General features: G+C 40.7%; 1 protein-coding gene across 1 annotated transcript in view; it reads right to left on the bottom strand.

The window, feature by feature from the left end:
* Positions 1–17,207, bottom strand: part of LOC118834155 (integrin alpha-X-like) — a 40,261-nt gene that overhangs the window by 14,975 nt on the left and 8,079 nt on the right. The window contains exons 4-15 of the mRNA XM_036741603.1: positions 16,521–16,591; positions 16,238–16,352; positions 13,323–13,453; positions 11,446–11,591; positions 10,798–10,951; positions 10,388–10,538; positions 9,807–9,880; positions 9,509–9,638; positions 9,201–9,343; positions 8,863–9,003; positions 5,339–5,548; positions 108–238 (exon numbers count right to left, since the gene is read on the bottom strand). Of these exons, the coding sequence (XP_036597498.1) occupies positions 108–238; positions 5,339–5,548; positions 8,863–9,003; positions 9,201–9,343; positions 9,509–9,638; positions 9,807–9,880; positions 10,388–10,538; positions 10,798–10,951; positions 11,446–11,591; positions 13,323–13,453; positions 16,238–16,352; positions 16,521–16,591 (1,597 nt within the window). The remainder of the gene's footprint in view (positions 1–107; positions 239–5,338; positions 5,549–8,862; positions 9,004–9,200; positions 9,344–9,508; positions 9,639–9,806; positions 9,881–10,387; positions 10,539–10,797; positions 10,952–11,445; positions 11,592–13,322; positions 13,454–16,237; positions 16,353–16,520; positions 16,592–17,207) is intronic.

Below are 17,207 nucleotides of genomic sequence, written 5' to 3'. Positions count from 1 at the left end.
AAAACAGGGGTTAAGAGCAACATGCTTATACTCTTAGATTAGGGCGGGTTGTCAAATGGCCATCATGTGGATTTAAGGAAAACAACAGGAAGAAAGGCTGTCCTCACCTGAGCAGTAGTACCTGTCCCTGGGCTCCCACTGCCACATCCATGAGGCCATCCTGGGTGATGTCTTGTCCTCCACTCAGTGACTGCCCAAAATACTGGAGTGTGGGGGAAAGGAGGGAGCCACTGATTCTCTAGGGAGAAATTGAAAGTAGAATCAGAGATCATAGGGTTAACTAGTGAAGAACAGACTACAACTGGGACACAGAGATGTTGGGAGGCAGGTAACAAAAGAGGGGAAGGGAGAGGCTAATCAAGGGTGGCTGTAGGAAATCCTCAATCCAGTGAAGGAAGGGGGCTGCCATAAAGAAAAATGGATATGTTAGGAATGACTGCCTGGGATAAGAAAAAACTAATCAGTAAGAGACAAGAGAAGGAGGGAAGGGACATTTCCATTGAGTTCATTTATCAAGCATTTATTAAATGACTTCTGTATATCTAAGACAGTTCTAGGTACTGTGCAAGATATAAATTAAAAAAGTATATTCCTGCCCTCAGTACCTTTGGTTTAATAGTAGAGGAAGAAAAGGCATGATTGTAAAGGAAAAAATATTATTATTGTTCAACTCTTTCAGTCATGTCTGATTCTGTGACCCCATTTGGGGTTTTCTTGGCAAAAATACTGGAGAGGTTCACCATTTCCTTCTCCAGCTCATTTTACAGATAAGGAAACTGAGGAAAAGAGGGTTAAGTGACTTGCCCAGGGTCACACAGATGGTAAGTATCTGAGGTCAAATTTGAACTCAAGTCTTCCTTATACTGCACTACCTAGCTGCCTGACAAAAGTAATGAAATAGATTCTAAAAAATGTACAGGGAAGTCTGTCTATTAGCTTTTCACATAAACAAATGGAGACCCCTTTCCAACCCTCATCAATAAATAATACTGTATTATAAAAAGCCTAATCATGATGGGAAAGAGCCATATGAGTTAGAATGAGACAGGACAAGCTATGAATGGAGGAAGCTCAGATTTGAGCTGCACCTTGTTGAATACAGTGCAAGATTGGTACTAACAGAGAGCACAAGATGAGGTCATTTTAGATTGGAAGGTAAGAGATGTATAATGAGCAAAGGCACCAGGGTAGAGGAGAGCTTTGTTTTGGGAGATTAGAACAAAAGGATTAACTCAACTTGAGAAGAGAATGTATTGGAGGTTGCTGGGTGTTGTAATGGATAAGGCTGGACTTAGAGACTGGAAGATTCAAGTTTGGATCTTTGCCTCAGACACTTACTAGCTGTGTGACCCTGGGCAAGTCACTTAACCTCTCTCAGCCTCAGTTTCCTCATCTGAAAAATGAAGAGTAATAATAGCACTGACTTCACAGGGTTGTTGCGAGGATTTGCAGTCTTAAAGAACTATATATAAATACTATGATGAACATGGTGATGGTGTTCTAGAATAGGGACTTTCTTAGAGGTGATGTGCTAATATTGCCTTCTGCCAACCACCAACGAACCATTTATATGTTCTAAATTTATCATTTATTTTTTAATATTCATTTAATCTTTTTAGTTTTGAATTCTCTCTCCCACCCACCTTCCACCACCCATTTAGAAGGCAAGAAATGCAATATCAATTGTATCTATATAATCTTACAAGACGTATGTCCATGTCAGCCATGTTGAAAAAACCAAAGAAAAGCAAGTGCAAAAAAGTAATTTGTTTGAATTATAATCTGAAAAGGATGCATTTAATATTTCTGCTTTTCTGCATTTGACTGTGAGTGTTTTATGCCCTAACACAAGGCCAATTTTTGTGAAGGTGTCATGTACAGCTGAAAAAAAAGTTATGTTCCTTTATATTACCAGTCAATTATCTCTAGACATCTATCATACCTAACTTTTCTAAAATTCTATTTATCTCCTTAACTTCTTTCTTATTTATTTTATGATTAGACTTATCTAGTTCTGAGGGAGAAAAATTGAGGTCCCTCACTAGTATAGTTTTACTGTTTATTTCCTTCAGTAGCTTATTTAACTTTTTCTTTAAGAATTTGGATGCTATGCCATTTAGTGCATGTATATTTAGTATTGATATTACTTCGTTGTCTATACCTTTTAGCAAAATGTAGTTTCCCTGCTTGTCTCATTTAATTAGGCCTATTTTTGTTTTTGCTTTGTCTAAGGTCATGATTGCTACCCCTGACTTATTTTTTATCTCAGCTGAAGCGTAATAGACTCTACTCCAGTCTCTTATTTTTACTCTGCATCGTCTCTCGGTTTTAAGTGTATTTCTTGTAAACAATATACTGTTGGATATTGGTTTCTAATCCATTTGGCTATCCATATTTGTTTTATGGGTGAGTTCATCCCATTCACATTTATAGTTATGATTACTAACTGTGTATTTTCCTGCATCCTATTTTTTCCTTGTTTATCCTTCTCCATTTTTACCCAGTCCCTCCTCAAAAGCCTGTTTTGCCTCCTTTAATCCATCATCCTTTCTATTAACCCCACTCCCTGTCCCTACCTTTTCTTTTATCTCTGTCCCCTTCTCCTTCTCTGTTGGGAAAGACAGGTTTCCATATCCAACTGAACGTGTAAGTGATTCCCTCTTTGAGCCAATTCCAGTGAGAATGAGGTTCAAGTGTTGCCTCCCTCTCCATTTTTCCCTTTGACTGTAAAAGCTCTTCCTTGTACTTCACGTATGTGAGATAATTTTTCCATCCTTCCTTTCCCTTCCCCCTTTTCTCAGTGCATCCCTCTTTCTCAGCGCATCCCTCTTTCTCAGCCCTTAGTTGGTTTTTTTTTTTGAGATCATCTCATCAAAGTCAACTCACACCCATGCCCTCTGTCTATGTAGGCTCCTTATAATTGCCCTAATAATGATAAAGTTCTTAGGAGTTACAAGTATCAGCTTCTCATACAGTAATGTAAGCAGTTTAACCTACTTGAGCTCCTTATGATTTTTCTTTCATATTTACCTTTTTTATGTTTCTCTTGAGTCTTTTGTTTAAATGTCAGAGTTTTCTACTCAATTCTAGTCTTTTCATCAGGAAGGCTTGAAAGTCCTCTTTTTCATTGAATATCCATTTCCCCCCCTGAAGGATTGTACCAATTTTTCTGGATAGATTATTCTTGGTTGTAATTCTATTTCCCTTGTCTTCTGGAATATCATATTCCAACTTCTCTACTTCTTTAATGTGCTGCTAAATCTTGTATGATCTTGACTGTGGATCCACAATGTTTGAATTGTTTCTTTCTGGCTGCTTGCAATATTTTCTCCCTGACCTAGGAGCTCTTGAATTTGACTATAATATTCTTGGGAGTTTTCATTTTTGGATCTCTTTTAGGAGGTGATCAGTGGATTCTTTCAATTTCTATTTTACAGGATATCAGGGCACTTTTCCTTGATAATTTCTTGAAAGTTATTGTCTAGACTCTTTTTTTGATTATGGCTTTCAGGTAGTCCAATAATTTTTAAATTATCTCTCCTTGATCTATTTTCCAGGTCACTTGTTTTTTTTTTTCCCAATGATATATTTCACATTTTCTTCTATTTTTTTTCATTCTTTTGACTTTGTTTTATTGTTTCTTGAAGGCTCACAGTCATTAGCTTCCATTTGCCCCATCCTAAGTTTTAAGGAATTATTTTCTTCAGTAAGCTTTTGGGCCTCTTTTTCCATTTGGCCAATTCTGCTTTTTAAGGAGTTCTTTTCAGTTGAATTTTGTGCCTATTTTACTATTTGGTCCATTTTGATTTTTAAGTGGATATTTTCTTCTGACTTTTTGTGCCTTTTTTATCAAGGCATTGACTTTTTTCATAATTTTCTTGCATCACTTTCATTTATTTTCCCAATTTTCCTCTACCTCTTTTATTTGATTTTTAAAATCTTTTTGAATTCTTCCAGAAATTCTTGTTGGACTTGTGTCCAATTCACATTTTTATTTGAGGCTTTGTTTATGGCTATTTTGAAATCATTGTTTTCTGAGTGTGTGTCTTGATCTTCCTTATCATAAATTTTTATCATCAGGTTCTTTTTTTTTTTTTTTTTGCTTGTTTGTTTGCTCATTTTTTCCAGCCTACTTCTTGACTTTGAACTTTATGTTAAAGTTTGGCTCTGCTCTCAGAGTGTGGAGGCACTGGTTTTTTTTTTGTTTTTGTTTTTTTTTTTTTTTGCTGCTCTTTTAAGAGCTAGTTCTGGGAGTCTGTAAGTTTTCAATGTTTCTAAGGTAGTATGATCCAAGGAGAGGTGAGGGCATTACTCTCCTGCCCTATGCTTTGGTCTTTACTCAGGAAAAGACCTTGTTCTCCTACAGCCATAAGTGATATCACTCTTTTGGGTCCTGAAACTGAGATTAAGGCCCTTTCTGTCCTATAGCTGCAAGTGCTGGTGCTCCTTTCTGCCTTGGAAATGAGACCAGGGCCCCTATTCCCCTGTGAACAACGACTAGGGCCCTTGCTCTCCTGTGGCTGCAACACTAGTGTTCCTCTTCTCCCAAGAACTGTGCCTTGGAACCATGAATAGGCAATGCAATAGGATCCTACACCCAGTTCCAGCAAAATCTCTTTCTGACCAGTTGCCCAACTCCCAACTCCTGAAGTAGCTGCCTCCAAGGCCTGCCATTGGGGACATGTGCTGAAGTCTTGGTCAGCCTCCTGTGTTTTGGACCTCTCCTGCTGACCTAGTTGTCTTGGCTGGAAAAATGTGTCAATCTAACCTTTTGTTGGCTCTGCTGTTCCAGAATTTGATTTGAGGTGTTATTTTAAAGTGGTTTGGAGGAGAATGTTGTGAGAGTTGAGCTGAGTGGTTGTCTGTATGCTGTCATCTTGGCTCTACCTCCTGAGCCATTTCTTTATTTTAGGATCACAGATATGGACCTCAGAGACCTTCTAGTTCAACTCCTCTTTTTGCCAATGAGGAAATTAAGACCCAGAGTAGTTAATTGATTTGCCCAGGGTCCCAAAGGCACTGAGTGCCACAGCTGGTATTCAAATGCAAATTTCCTGACTCCAAATGTAGGGCTTTTTTCCATTTAACCATTTTACCAGACAACTCTGCTCAGCTCACACAGTGGTAAAGCTTCAAGATGATCATATATATTTATATGTATTAAATAGCCATGAAACACAAGGTAGATATTATTACTCTCAGAGATTTTTTAAATAGGGGAAGGACAGGATCAGAATTAGGAAGTACAGTGAAGGTTGGGTTAGGCTCAGGAGACATTAGAAACAAAGTAAATCTGCTTGGAGGCTTTGTGTTAATTCAGATTGTGACAGAACCTTACCTGAGTATAAGAAGGATTGATGCTGGATCCAGCTGCTCCATGAAACAAATAGATGGCTCCATGATTTTCTTCCTCTCCTGGTGCCCCCACGGCCACATCTATTAGCTTATCCCCATTTATGTCCCCTAGCACAGCCAAGGCTGCCCCAAAACGGCCAAAGGGGTGTCCTTGCTGTCCCTTAAGAATGGTGTTACACTGCCACTTGGCATTCTGAAAAATGAAGGTTGTGATAGGTTTGAAAATCCAAGCAACCCTTCAAATTTTGTACCAGATTTTCACCCTATAAAATCATAGAATCCCAGAACCAGAAGGAACACCAGAGGCTACGTAGTCTGACCTGGATCTAAGAATCCCCCCCTTCAACATACCCAACAAGTGTTCATATAGCTTTTGCTTGGAGATCAATAGTAAGTGGGTACCCACTACCTCCAGAGGCAGCCCATTCCACACAGACCGTTCTAATTGTTAGATAACCTCCTGAATCTTCTATCCATTTTCCCTTATTTTGCCCTCTGGCACTAAGCAGAACAAAATCCAACCCCTTTTCCACATGATGGACCTTAAATATTTGAAAATAGCTACCACATTGTCCCTCTCTCCCCTTCTCTCTCTTCTTCTCTGGTCTAAACATTCATTCAACTCCTAAGGGATGATTATGAGCTTTTTTGCCATTCTAGTCACTGGATTTCTCCAGTTTATCAGTGTCCTTTCTAAAATACTGAACAAAATACTCTAGATATGGCCTGGCTAGAGCATGGGAATGGGAATGTATAATGGGAATATAATTTCCTTTATTTTGGACACTATCCTTTTCTTAATACAGTATAAAGTCATGTTAGTTTTATTTATTTTGTTTTTTGGCTCCTGATTATACTCATATCAAGCTGGCAATCCACTAAACTCTTAGACTTTCTCCATTTTGTACTTTTGAGATTGAAGTGCATGTGTGTGTGTGTGTGTGTGTGTGTGTGTGTGTGTGTATACCACTATATTTATGCCTATTAACTTCTATTATGTTAGTTTTGTCCCAGCGTTTTAGCCTATGGAGATCTTTTGGGATCTCAGTTCTGCCATCCAACATGATGGTTCATCATTCAGTCCAATGTTCCAACCAGTCAAGAAATTTTTGTATATCAACTTTGTTCTCCAGGGTTATTAACTATCCCTCCAATCTTTGTGTTATCTGTCACTCTGCTAAGCATGATATCTATGACATTCTATGCTAATACAGTTAGGGTATTAGCTCTCTCTCCCAGCTATGGATCATCTGTCATTTTCATGAACATGACCTCTATGCCTTCATACTGCTAGAGAGGCCTGAAATCAGGAGAATTTGAGTTCAAATCCATCCTCAGACACTTACTAACTGTGTAACCTTGGACAAGTCACTTAACCTCTGATTTACCTCAGTTTCTTTATAAAATTAGGATAATAATAGTATCTACCTCCCAGAGTTGTTGTGAAGACAAAATGAACTATTTGTAAAGTACTTAGCACAGCATCTGTCACATAGTAGGCACTATATAAATGCTAGCTATTATTATTAAGTCACAGATAAAAATGACAAGCAGTACAGAGCTACCGACACATCCCTGGGGTACTTAGGTCATTTCAGGTTGTCATTGACTCATTAATGATTACTCTGGTTCCAGCAATTCAACCAGTTTCAAGTTTAGTGAATTGAACTATCCCACTGTCATCTAGCCCACATCTTTCTATTATTTTCCACAAAAATGGCGTGAGATACTTTGTTCGATGCTTTGCTGAAGCCAAAGTAAATAGCATCCCCTTGATCTAAAAGTCTAGTAGCACTGTTCATAGAAGGAAATGGGATTAATCTGTGATGAAACCACGTGAGTTCTTTGTGGTCACCACTTCCTTTTCTAGAAAGTTCCTATTCATCCCTTTATTAATTCATTCTAGAATTTTGACAGGAATTGAAGTCAGATTCACTGGTCTATAATTTGCAGACTTCCCTCTCCCCTTTCAAAAATAGGGATATTTGTCCTCTTCCAGTCTATGGAGCCTCTCTTATTTTCTATAAGGGGGAGGGGGAGGAAAGAAAAATAGAAAGTTAACAAACATACATTAACAAAATAGAAAAGAAAGCATTTGTAGATTGAATATGCATTTTAAAGATTGAAAAGTCAACAAATAAACCTAAAATCGGCATGAAAGGAGAGATTTAAAATTAGGAGAGAAACATTTAGTTGGAAGCAAAAACCATTGAAATGATAAATAAAACTAAAACCTGGTTCTTTGAAATTGATAAACATTTAGCTAATTTGAACCAAATCAATAAAATAGAAAATGAGCAAGGCGAAATCACAACAAAAGCGGTAGAAATTATAAAAATGATCAGAATCTGTCATGCACAGTTATATGCTACCAAAACTGTTAACAAAAACTGAGTACACAAAAGAAATAGAGAAATAACTTCAAAAATATGAAATACCTAAATTAGCAGAAGACTAGATATAGATCTTAAACAACCCACTCTCAGAAACAGAACTAGATCTAGCTGTAAGGGAACTACCAAAGAAATCTTAGCTACTTTTGCTTCATATCAACACCTAATTCTTACACTGCATCCAGGGTCTCCTAATGCATCCTGGGCCATCTCCAGTTATCCTGGTGAATATCAGGCCACTGGACCCAGATGGCTCTGGAGAAGAAAGTGAGGCTGGTGACCTTGCACAGCCCTCCCTCACTCAAATCAAAGTCAACTGCAAGCCATGTCATCATTTCCCTGATGTCATGGTCCTCTTTTGAGAATGACAACAACAATTCTTACACTGGAATGTAACCTGCCTGAGCCTGATATCTCAAACTCATTCAGATCAGCTAAGTATTCTTTTGTTACCTCCTTACTTGTCTTGGGTTTTCAACTCTCTAGTAGCCATTTCTGTTATATCTTCTCTAGGACAAAGATTATTTTCCTTGACCAAGAAAGCTGAAGCCAAATATGAGTCAAGTAGTTTTACCCTTCTTTCCAGAGTCTAATATTACCATCCCATCTATCACAAACTGGGCTCCTTTCTTTGGTCCTCCTCTTTTCTCCAATGAATGTGTGTGTGTGTGTGTGTGTGTGTGTGTGTGTGTGTGTGTGTGTGTATGTATATATATGACAACACAAGTTAGGGATGATATATACGTATATATGCACATACACATAAACACACTATATATACACATTTACATATATGAGTGTGTATATATATATATATATATATGTAGAGAGAGAGAGACAGACAGACAGAGAGCCAGAGACAGATACAGAGACAGAGAGGGAGAGAAGAGAGACATAGAGACAGAGATAGAGACAAAGAGAGCACTATATCCTAGCTACCCTGGGCCCATTCTCAGATTTAGCTCTCCTGACCCTAATCTTGGAGGCCTCTGCCTTATTTTAAAACCTAAGTGGGCTGATGAATTTTCTCTGTGAGTTCACTTTAGTCTCTTTAGAGACCTCTTCAGACTGCTCTTCTAACTGTACTTCCATCCCCATCTCTAACCCTCCTTACCTGCCAAAGTAATGAGCAGATGGACACCCGGCCTCCATTATTCTGTTCATAATAATGGGGAGCTCCAATGAGGATCAGGTCAGTGTTGCTATCTCTGTTAAGATCCACAGGGCAAAGCGCTGCCCCAAAATAGGAGCCAATCTGAGAAGACACAGGCTGAAATCACATTTCCCTCCCACCACAGAGGGAAGAAGTATGTATAATCCCTGTGTCTCCCAGGTACAAGAGTCTTCTTTAGAGCCCCTCTCATTACCCAGAGTGCTCTCTCTCATATACTGTTTCTTTTTTTCACAGAATTGCCCTTTCTTCTTTATAATCCCAGGTTCTTAGTTTTTTACCTGTGTCCCTTTGACCTCAGCCTTTTGTACCCAAGTTCCATAGCGATTCACAAAGATCACGACCTTTCCAATGTGCTGGTATCGAGGGGCTCCCAGAACAAGGCTTTGAGCCCCATTCCAAGTGAATGCCTCAGTAGAATAACCTGAAAAGACAAAGCCCCAATGGATTGCAGTCTTTGCCTTATGTCTCTCATTTTCTGCCTTCCTGACATTCTTCCCCAAACCAATCTCTTCCCAGACACAAGACTTCCCAACCCCCACTCCCATACCCCTTGCTCCCTTCTCCTTCCCAGCACCTCCTTACATACCCAGGTAAGCATCATTCATGTCCTTGTCTATATTGGATGTCTTGATAAAGATGGCACTTCCAGTCAGGGAGTACAAGAAGACACCACCTGACCAGTCAGAGGTCCCCACAGCTCCAAGGGCTGGCCCTTCCTGGGAGAAAATTTTTCAGAGCTGGGGATATTTGGAGAATGGGGCATCCCAAACAGAAGTGCCTGTCACTGATTCTACAGCTTTCTTCTGGGCTTTGATCGTCCCTTCCTCTTTTCCCTTCTCCCTCCCCTCTCCCCCATGTCTACCCCTAGTTAGGGATCCACTCACAGATGTAAATGCAGCACTGAAGCCCTCCTGAGACATTTCATACTGGAAGGAGATAGTGTCCCTAGACTTGGTGCCTGTGAAGAATAAAGATAAGTCAGGTTTTGGTTGAAGGAAGGAGTTTGGAGAGTCAAGAGAGAAGTGCGTGAACTTCAGGAGTATTCAGAATATGATAGCTAGGACAGAGAATACAGTATGTTTGTATATTTTGAAGGGAAGGAATGAAATGAGCATTTATTAAGCACCTACTCTATTCTAGGAACTGTAATAGGCACTTTACAAATATCTCATTTGATCCTTACAACAATCCTGGGATATAGATGCTATTCTGATCTCCATTTTACAGCTGAGGAAATCAAGACAAACAGAGGTTAAACGACTTGCCCAGGGTCTCACACAGGTAGTAAATGTCTGAGGCTGGATTTGAATTCAGGTCTTCCTGACTCCAGAATTATCACTCTATTTGCTGTGTTACCTAGTTGCCTAGGGAGGAAACTTGGACTAGAGACAGGTTTCTTATATCATGAAAGATAGGGTTGGGGAGTGAAACATTTTAAAAGCTCAGAACTAGGACTCTGACTTACCCTCAATGGCGAAGATCTTCTCTTTCAGCTGGTTTTGAATATTACTGAGTGCTTCAAAGTTGTCAACCCAAAATACATGATCCTTGGAAGGCTTTGATGCTATCTCATTGAGTTCTTGTTTGGAGTACTGACTGTCAAAGGCTTTCCCCACCTTCAACAAGGAAAAAGAGGGTTAGAGCAGCATGGAAAATGTCCTTACCCCAGGAAGTTCTGAGGGGAAAGAGGTTCATTATCTTCCAAGTTAGGACAAGGTTTACATCTTGAGAGCAAGAGGGTTGGTGAAAGATGAAGGGGAAGTTGTGCATGCAGAGAGGAAGAAGCTGCCCCTCTTTTGGGAAAAACCGTGAGAGAGAAGCTACTTGTGACTGGATAGAAAAGAAATTGGGGAAAAGATTAAGGCCCCTCTGTACCCCAATTGCATATCGGATTATTCCTGCTTTCTCTGCCATGGGGATGACATCTCTGTATTCCAGGGAATCTTCATATTTCTCCCCATCTGTGATGACGATGAGGATCTTGGTGGCATATTCTCGTGCTCCATTTGATTTGTGAAAGAGTTCAGTTCTGCCCAGAGAAGAAAGAGGGCCAAGGTCTCATGGAGTTCATTCCCACTGAGACTGACCCTGGGAAATGAAATTCATTAGATCCAAAAACATAGCTGGTCCCAGGGAAAGAATGACCAGGAAGTAGCTGTTCCAGGGAGGGAAGAGACAGAATTCAAGTATAGTTTGGCTCTGAAATATAACCAAGACTGGGAGGAAGGAGCCAACAGTATTTGTATACCTGAGACTGAATCATTCAGCTCCTACTAAACAAAATGAAAGAGATCTGGTCCTGAATAAGGATTTGGTTCTATGCTATGGTTCAGGAAGGCAGTCAGAAATACTCTTAGGAAAGTAGTCTTTTTAGTCCCTCCTCCCTTCCTTCCCAACACTGTTCATTCCTATCAAGACATGGGCATTTCTCACTCCTACATGTCCCCCTTGACCTTCTCAGCAGAGAGTGAGATACCCACGCTAGAATAGTTAGGCTTGGTGTGTCAGAAGAAGGGGACTTACACCACTTTTTTGATGCCTGTGGCAGTTTTTGTTACTCCAGTCAGTTGAAAAATATCATCCACCAGCTTTCCAGGATCACGACTGTTCTTGAATGTGTTAAAGGTGAAATGTGTCCAGAATAGGGATGCAAACTGCATCAGGGAAAACTGTGGGGGGAAAAGTCTCTGAGATCACTCTCTGTTTGAAATTCCCTTAAGGAAGCAAGATGATGAGGCTGGGAGTGTGTGTGTGTGTGTGTTTTAAGTCAACAGTGATCATCCTCTGTTCACTACTCCCACAAGAAAGCTGGATGGTGAAGGAAATACAGTTGGGTCAGATTAACACTTATTAAGTATCTGCTATGTGCCAGGCACTGTGCTAAACACTGGAAATACAAAAAGAGGCAAAAGACAGTCCCTGCCCTTACAATGTAATGGGCAACAAGCAAATACATAACAACAAGATTATACACACACACATATATACACACATACATATATGTATGTGTATGTATATATGTGTGTATATACATATATATAAATACATATATATAAAAGAAATAAGAAATAATTTAAAAAGAGGCATTGGAAAAAGCTTCCAGTACAAGATGGGATTTTAGTTGGCCTTAAAGGAACCCAGGAAGGCAATAGACAGAGACGAGAAAAGGGAACATTCTAGGTATTCAAGGGACAGCCAGAGAAAATTCCTGGAGCTGAAAATGGAATGCCTTGTTCATGAAACAGCAAGGAGGCCTTTGTCAGTGGACATGTTCTAGATGAATATGTGGTGGGAAGTAAGGTATAAGAAGGTTGGAAAGATAAGATGGGGCTAGGCCTTAATGGGCTTTGAACCCTCCAAAAAGGATTTTGAATTTGATCCTGGAGGTAGCCTCTGACAGTTTATTGAGTAGAATGAGTCACTGCTGACTCAATACATCTATACATACACACTTCTCAAACCTGGTCTTGGGGCTCTCCTCTACTCAGACCACTTCTCAGCCTTCTTTGCTGGATCCAGGTTTATTGAGGGAATTACCTAGTGGGACCTGTGATTTAGGAAAATCACTTTGGTGGCTGAATTTTGGTGGATGGATTGAAGTGGGGAGAAACTTAAGGCAGGCAGATTCACTGGCAGGCTATTGACATTGTCCAGGCATGAGGTAACAGTGGTAGCAGTGGTACAGTGTCAGAAGAGAGAAGGGGCTGTATTTGAGAGATGTAGCAAAAGTGTAATCAATAGGCCTTGGCAACAGATTGGATGGGATGGGGAACAGCAAGAGATAGTGAGGAGTGTGAAGATGACACCTAGGTTGCAAGCCTAAAGGACTGGGAAGATAGTGTTGCCCTCAACAGTAACAGGAAAAGTATGGGGGTGGAGTAACATTTATGGGGATAATTAGTTTGGTTTTTGATGTGTTGAGTTTGAAATGTCTGCTGATGATCTAGTTTGAGAAACCTGAAAGGCAACTGGAGATGTCAGAAGAGAGTTTAGGATGATTTGAGAATTATTAGCATGGGGATGATAGTAATTAAATCCATGGGACTTGATGAAATCACAAATAGAACAGTATGGAAGTAAAAGAGAAGAGAATCCAGAACAGGACCCAGTGGTACACCTATGGTTAGAGGGCAGGATCTGAATGAGGATCCAGCAAAGAAGACTGAGGAGTGGTTTCATTGGCAGGAGGAGAGCCCCAAGACCAGGACTGAGGAGTGTGTATGTGTAGATGTATTGAGTCAGCAGCGATCACCTACATGACACCAACGACTGAATGGAAAACTGAGAAGAAAGGTCTTCCTACATGTCTCAATACTTGCCTACCTAATATGCTCCCTAATTTGTGTCCCTGGGTTTCCCCGCACATAGTCAAACACAGGCAGTCTGTCCCAGCTGCTCACCTGTGTGTTAGGCTTTTCAAACTGGCTCATCACAGCTTTCACAAAGTTTTTCATTTTCTTGAAGTCAGAGTTAGAAATGCTGCCAGAGCCATCAATCAGGAAAGCGATATCACTGTCTTGTTTGGGGCACTCTGGAAGAGAGAAGGATGGTAAGAAAGTACCGAATGAGATAACATTTTGTATCCCTTAAAGTGCCAAATAAATATATGCTATCATTGTTATAGTCATCATTATCATCATGCCCATTTCACTGTGGCTACCCACTTCCCAGCTAGGTGGCACAGTGGACAGAACTCTGGATCTGGTGTCAGGAAGACCTGAGTTCAAATCCAGCCTCAGAGAAAGTCACTTAACCTCTGTTTGCCTCAATTTTCTCATCTGTAAAATGGGGACCCTGGAGAGGGAAATGGCAAACCACTCCAGCATCTTTGCCAAGAAAAAATCCTTTAAAAATGGGGTCATGAAGAGTAAGACACACTAAACAACAACTCCCATTTGCCCTCATTCATGCTAGCACTAGAATACATTCTCCAGGCCCTTCCAATTCCCTATGAGAAAAAAAATTACAGGATTGTAGGTGAAAGAGGCCTTCAACCCCTATGTTTTACAGATAAAGCAAAAGTCCCAGAGAAAATCACTTCTTCCATGATCTCGTAGTAGTATCAGAGCTATGATTTGAACCTAGGTCCTCTAACACCAAATCTAGTCTGCTTTTCCACATTTCCCTTTTGGTCTTTCTTCTTCTCTCTACCAATGAGTAGGTCTTCTCTAAGCACCCAGAATCTGGCCCTATAGATGCCCCTTTCAATTTCAGGGCCCTTCCCACTTGTCCAAATATAGGAACCTGCTCCATTCTCTGCTCCTTGCCTCTCCTCAAAGCAGGGATCCTTCAGCTCCTTCACAAGGGAAGCCCCCTCATCACAATGGGAGGGGTTCCTTTTCTTTCTTCAAGGCCCTACCATATGTGAAACACTGTGCTAGGTAGGTTCTGGGTAAGAAAACAAAGGGAAATAGTCCTTTTCCTCAAATAACTTACATTCCCTGGAGGTACCAAGGGCTTCCTTGACATTGGACAGGATGACCTCTAAGAGGAAAATATTCCAAATCATGAAATATGGATTCTCTGTAGTCTGCCTGGGGTTCAAGATAGTGATGATGGGACCAGAGCTTGTCTAGTCCCAAACATGATGGGATACCTTTGTCTGGCTACCTGGATATTCCCATAGTTGAATGTCGAACCCAGAAGTAGCTTGTTCTTGTCAGTTTATGACACGTATATCAAGCGTCAATGTCATGTCCTAGAGAATGATGGCATGACCTCTAAGCTTCCTTCAATTTAAATCTATGATCCGTTGTTCACGAAAGGCGGATGGAGGTCTACTTCCCAGCTATCCATCTGGGTTAACACGTTGCTACTACAACAGTTTGCCTAGCTCTCTCCCTATCCTTATAGACTCACATATTCTCCAATCTTACTTCACACCCACCAAGGAGTCAATTAGTCAATATTTAAAGAAATAAATTCTGAAAGTCAAATACTGAAGCTGAAGCTTAAATATTGTGGCCACATAATTAGAAGATGGGACTCATTAGATGATGATGGGAAAGATTGAAGGCAAAAGGAAAAGGGGACGGCAGAGGATGAAACGGGTAGATAGTGTCAGGGAAACAAGGAGCACAAACTCAGACTTGGAGAGATAGTGGAGGATAGAGGGGCCTGGAGTGCTACGGTCCATGGGGTCGAGAAGAGTCAGACACGGACTGAACGATAACAGCAACACCTTGCCTGTCAGATGCTGCCCAGTCCATCTGAATTACAGAGCAGTCTGGTGAAATTTAATCGAGCCTCAGGCAAGTAACTCCTATTCTCCTAGTATTCCCTCTCTATCTCCACAGAGTCCCATTCATCCAGAAAGATGATCTTCATATAATCTATGTTCTAGCCAAGCTGGTTTTCTTGTTCTAGCCTCAGCTTGAATCCAACCTTTCACTTCTGTCCCCTCCCTCTCCTCCAGGTAGGTAGGGTGGTTCAGTGAATAGAGTGCTGTGTCTGGAGACAGGAAGACCTGAATTCAAATCCAGCCTCAGATAGTTACCAGCTGTGTGATCCTGGGCAAGTCACTTAACCTCTGTGTGCCTCAGTTTCCTAACTGTAAAATGGGAGTCATAATAACACTTACCTCACAAGACTGTTGTGAGGATCAAATGAGGTAATATAGCTTTGTAAAGCTCTTGGCACATAGTAGGTGATTAATAAATGCTTGTTCCCTCCCCTCTCCCTCTCTTCTCTCTGAAATTACTTTACATTTTTATTGTACATATCTTGTATGTATATTGTTTTTTGTATGCTCTCTCCTCCATTAGAATGTGAGCTCATTTTTGTTTCCTCAGTCTTTAGCACAGGATCTGACACACAGTAATTGCTTAATGAATGTCTGTTTACTGTGTACATATGACTTCCCAAACAAGACATTCCAACCCTCTTCTCTATGCCTTTGTAGAGTTTCTCCCCTATGCCTGGAATATACTGCTTTCTAATCCCTGCTTTCTTTCAAGGCTCAGCTCAGGTACCCCCTCCAACCTGAAGCCTATCCTGATCACCTGGTTGTTAGTGCCCTGTCTCCTCCCCTGAAATTACACAGCATTCGCTTTGTCCATATTGACTATTTACTTAACTGTACATGTTTCTCCTCAATACAATTTAAGCTCCTTGAGGGTAAGGACTGCCTTGTTTTTTATCATTTGTCCTCAGCACTTAACACAGAGCATAGGGTACATGGTAGGAGCTTAATAAATGCTTGTTCTATGAATTAATGATCTGAGTTTCCTTCCCATTCCCCTCCCCATCAGAAGTATCCAGGCTCATATTTTCAACAAAAGAGTCTTACACAGTCTCCACCACTCTAGTGACTTACCTTGTAGGGTTGGTGGGAACCTCTGACGTTGCTGCAGATTTGAATTCAACACAAAGCAGAAACCTTTCATGTAAGTGTTCACCTTGCAGGCTTGATGTACTGTGGGTCCACAGGCCTAAGGAGCCAAAAGAAGAGTTTAGGGTCTGCTGGGTCCCAGGGGTTCCGCCTGAGCTCTAACCCAAGACAATTACTTTCTTACACATGCAAACGTTCTGCCCCCCAACCCCAACCTCTTCCTTTCCTCCGGGGTCCCATTACCCTCCTGTGACCCAGGCCAACTCACCAGAATCTGTGAAGGGTTTGTACCAGTTGTCAGAGAGAGCCCCAGGGACATGTTCACTGCCTCTTGAGGGACTGGAGAGACATAGACATGCATAGTCACAGACATATAAGGTGAGCAGTGCTTAGAGGGGTCACTCCCTTCGGCTTCACACAGCTCTGTTGGAAGCTATGGTGGAGCAGGCTTCAGTTTTAGGTCAAGATATTGTGTAGTACAGGAGAAATAATAGATTTGGAGTACAAGTGTTCAAATCCCGGTTCTGCCGCCTGTGAACAAGTTACTTAATCCCTCTGGGTCTGTTTTCTCATCTGTAAATGAGGGGACTGAACTAGAAGTCTTTTCCATCTCTAAATCTATGATCCTGTCTTCCTGAGAGATGTGCGGAGACTGGGAAAACACAGGGAAGACAATAAACAGAACCAAGAGAACATTGTAGAAAGCAGTAACAATATTGTTTTAAGAACAGCTTTGAGTGAATAAGTCATTTTGACTATTCTAAATACCCAAATTAACTCCGAAGGACACATGAAGGAAGACACTATCTGCATCCAGAGGAAGAACTGAGAAATAGAAGCATGTGTAGAATTATTTTACATATGCTGTTATCTCTTCCACATCGTGACTTTCCCCATCATAGCTTTTATGTATTGCAGGTTGGCATGAGAAATTAAATGGGAATTTTCAGGGAGT

Source organism: Trichosurus vulpecula, chromosome 1 (assembly GCF_011100635.1).
Source record: "Trichosurus vulpecula isolate mTriVul1 chromosome 1, mTriVul1.pri, whole genome shotgun sequence".
Lineage (NCBI taxonomy): Eukaryota > Metazoa > Chordata > Mammalia > Diprotodontia > Phalangeridae > Trichosurus > Trichosurus vulpecula.
This window is presented reverse-complemented; position numbering and strand designations above follow the sequence as displayed.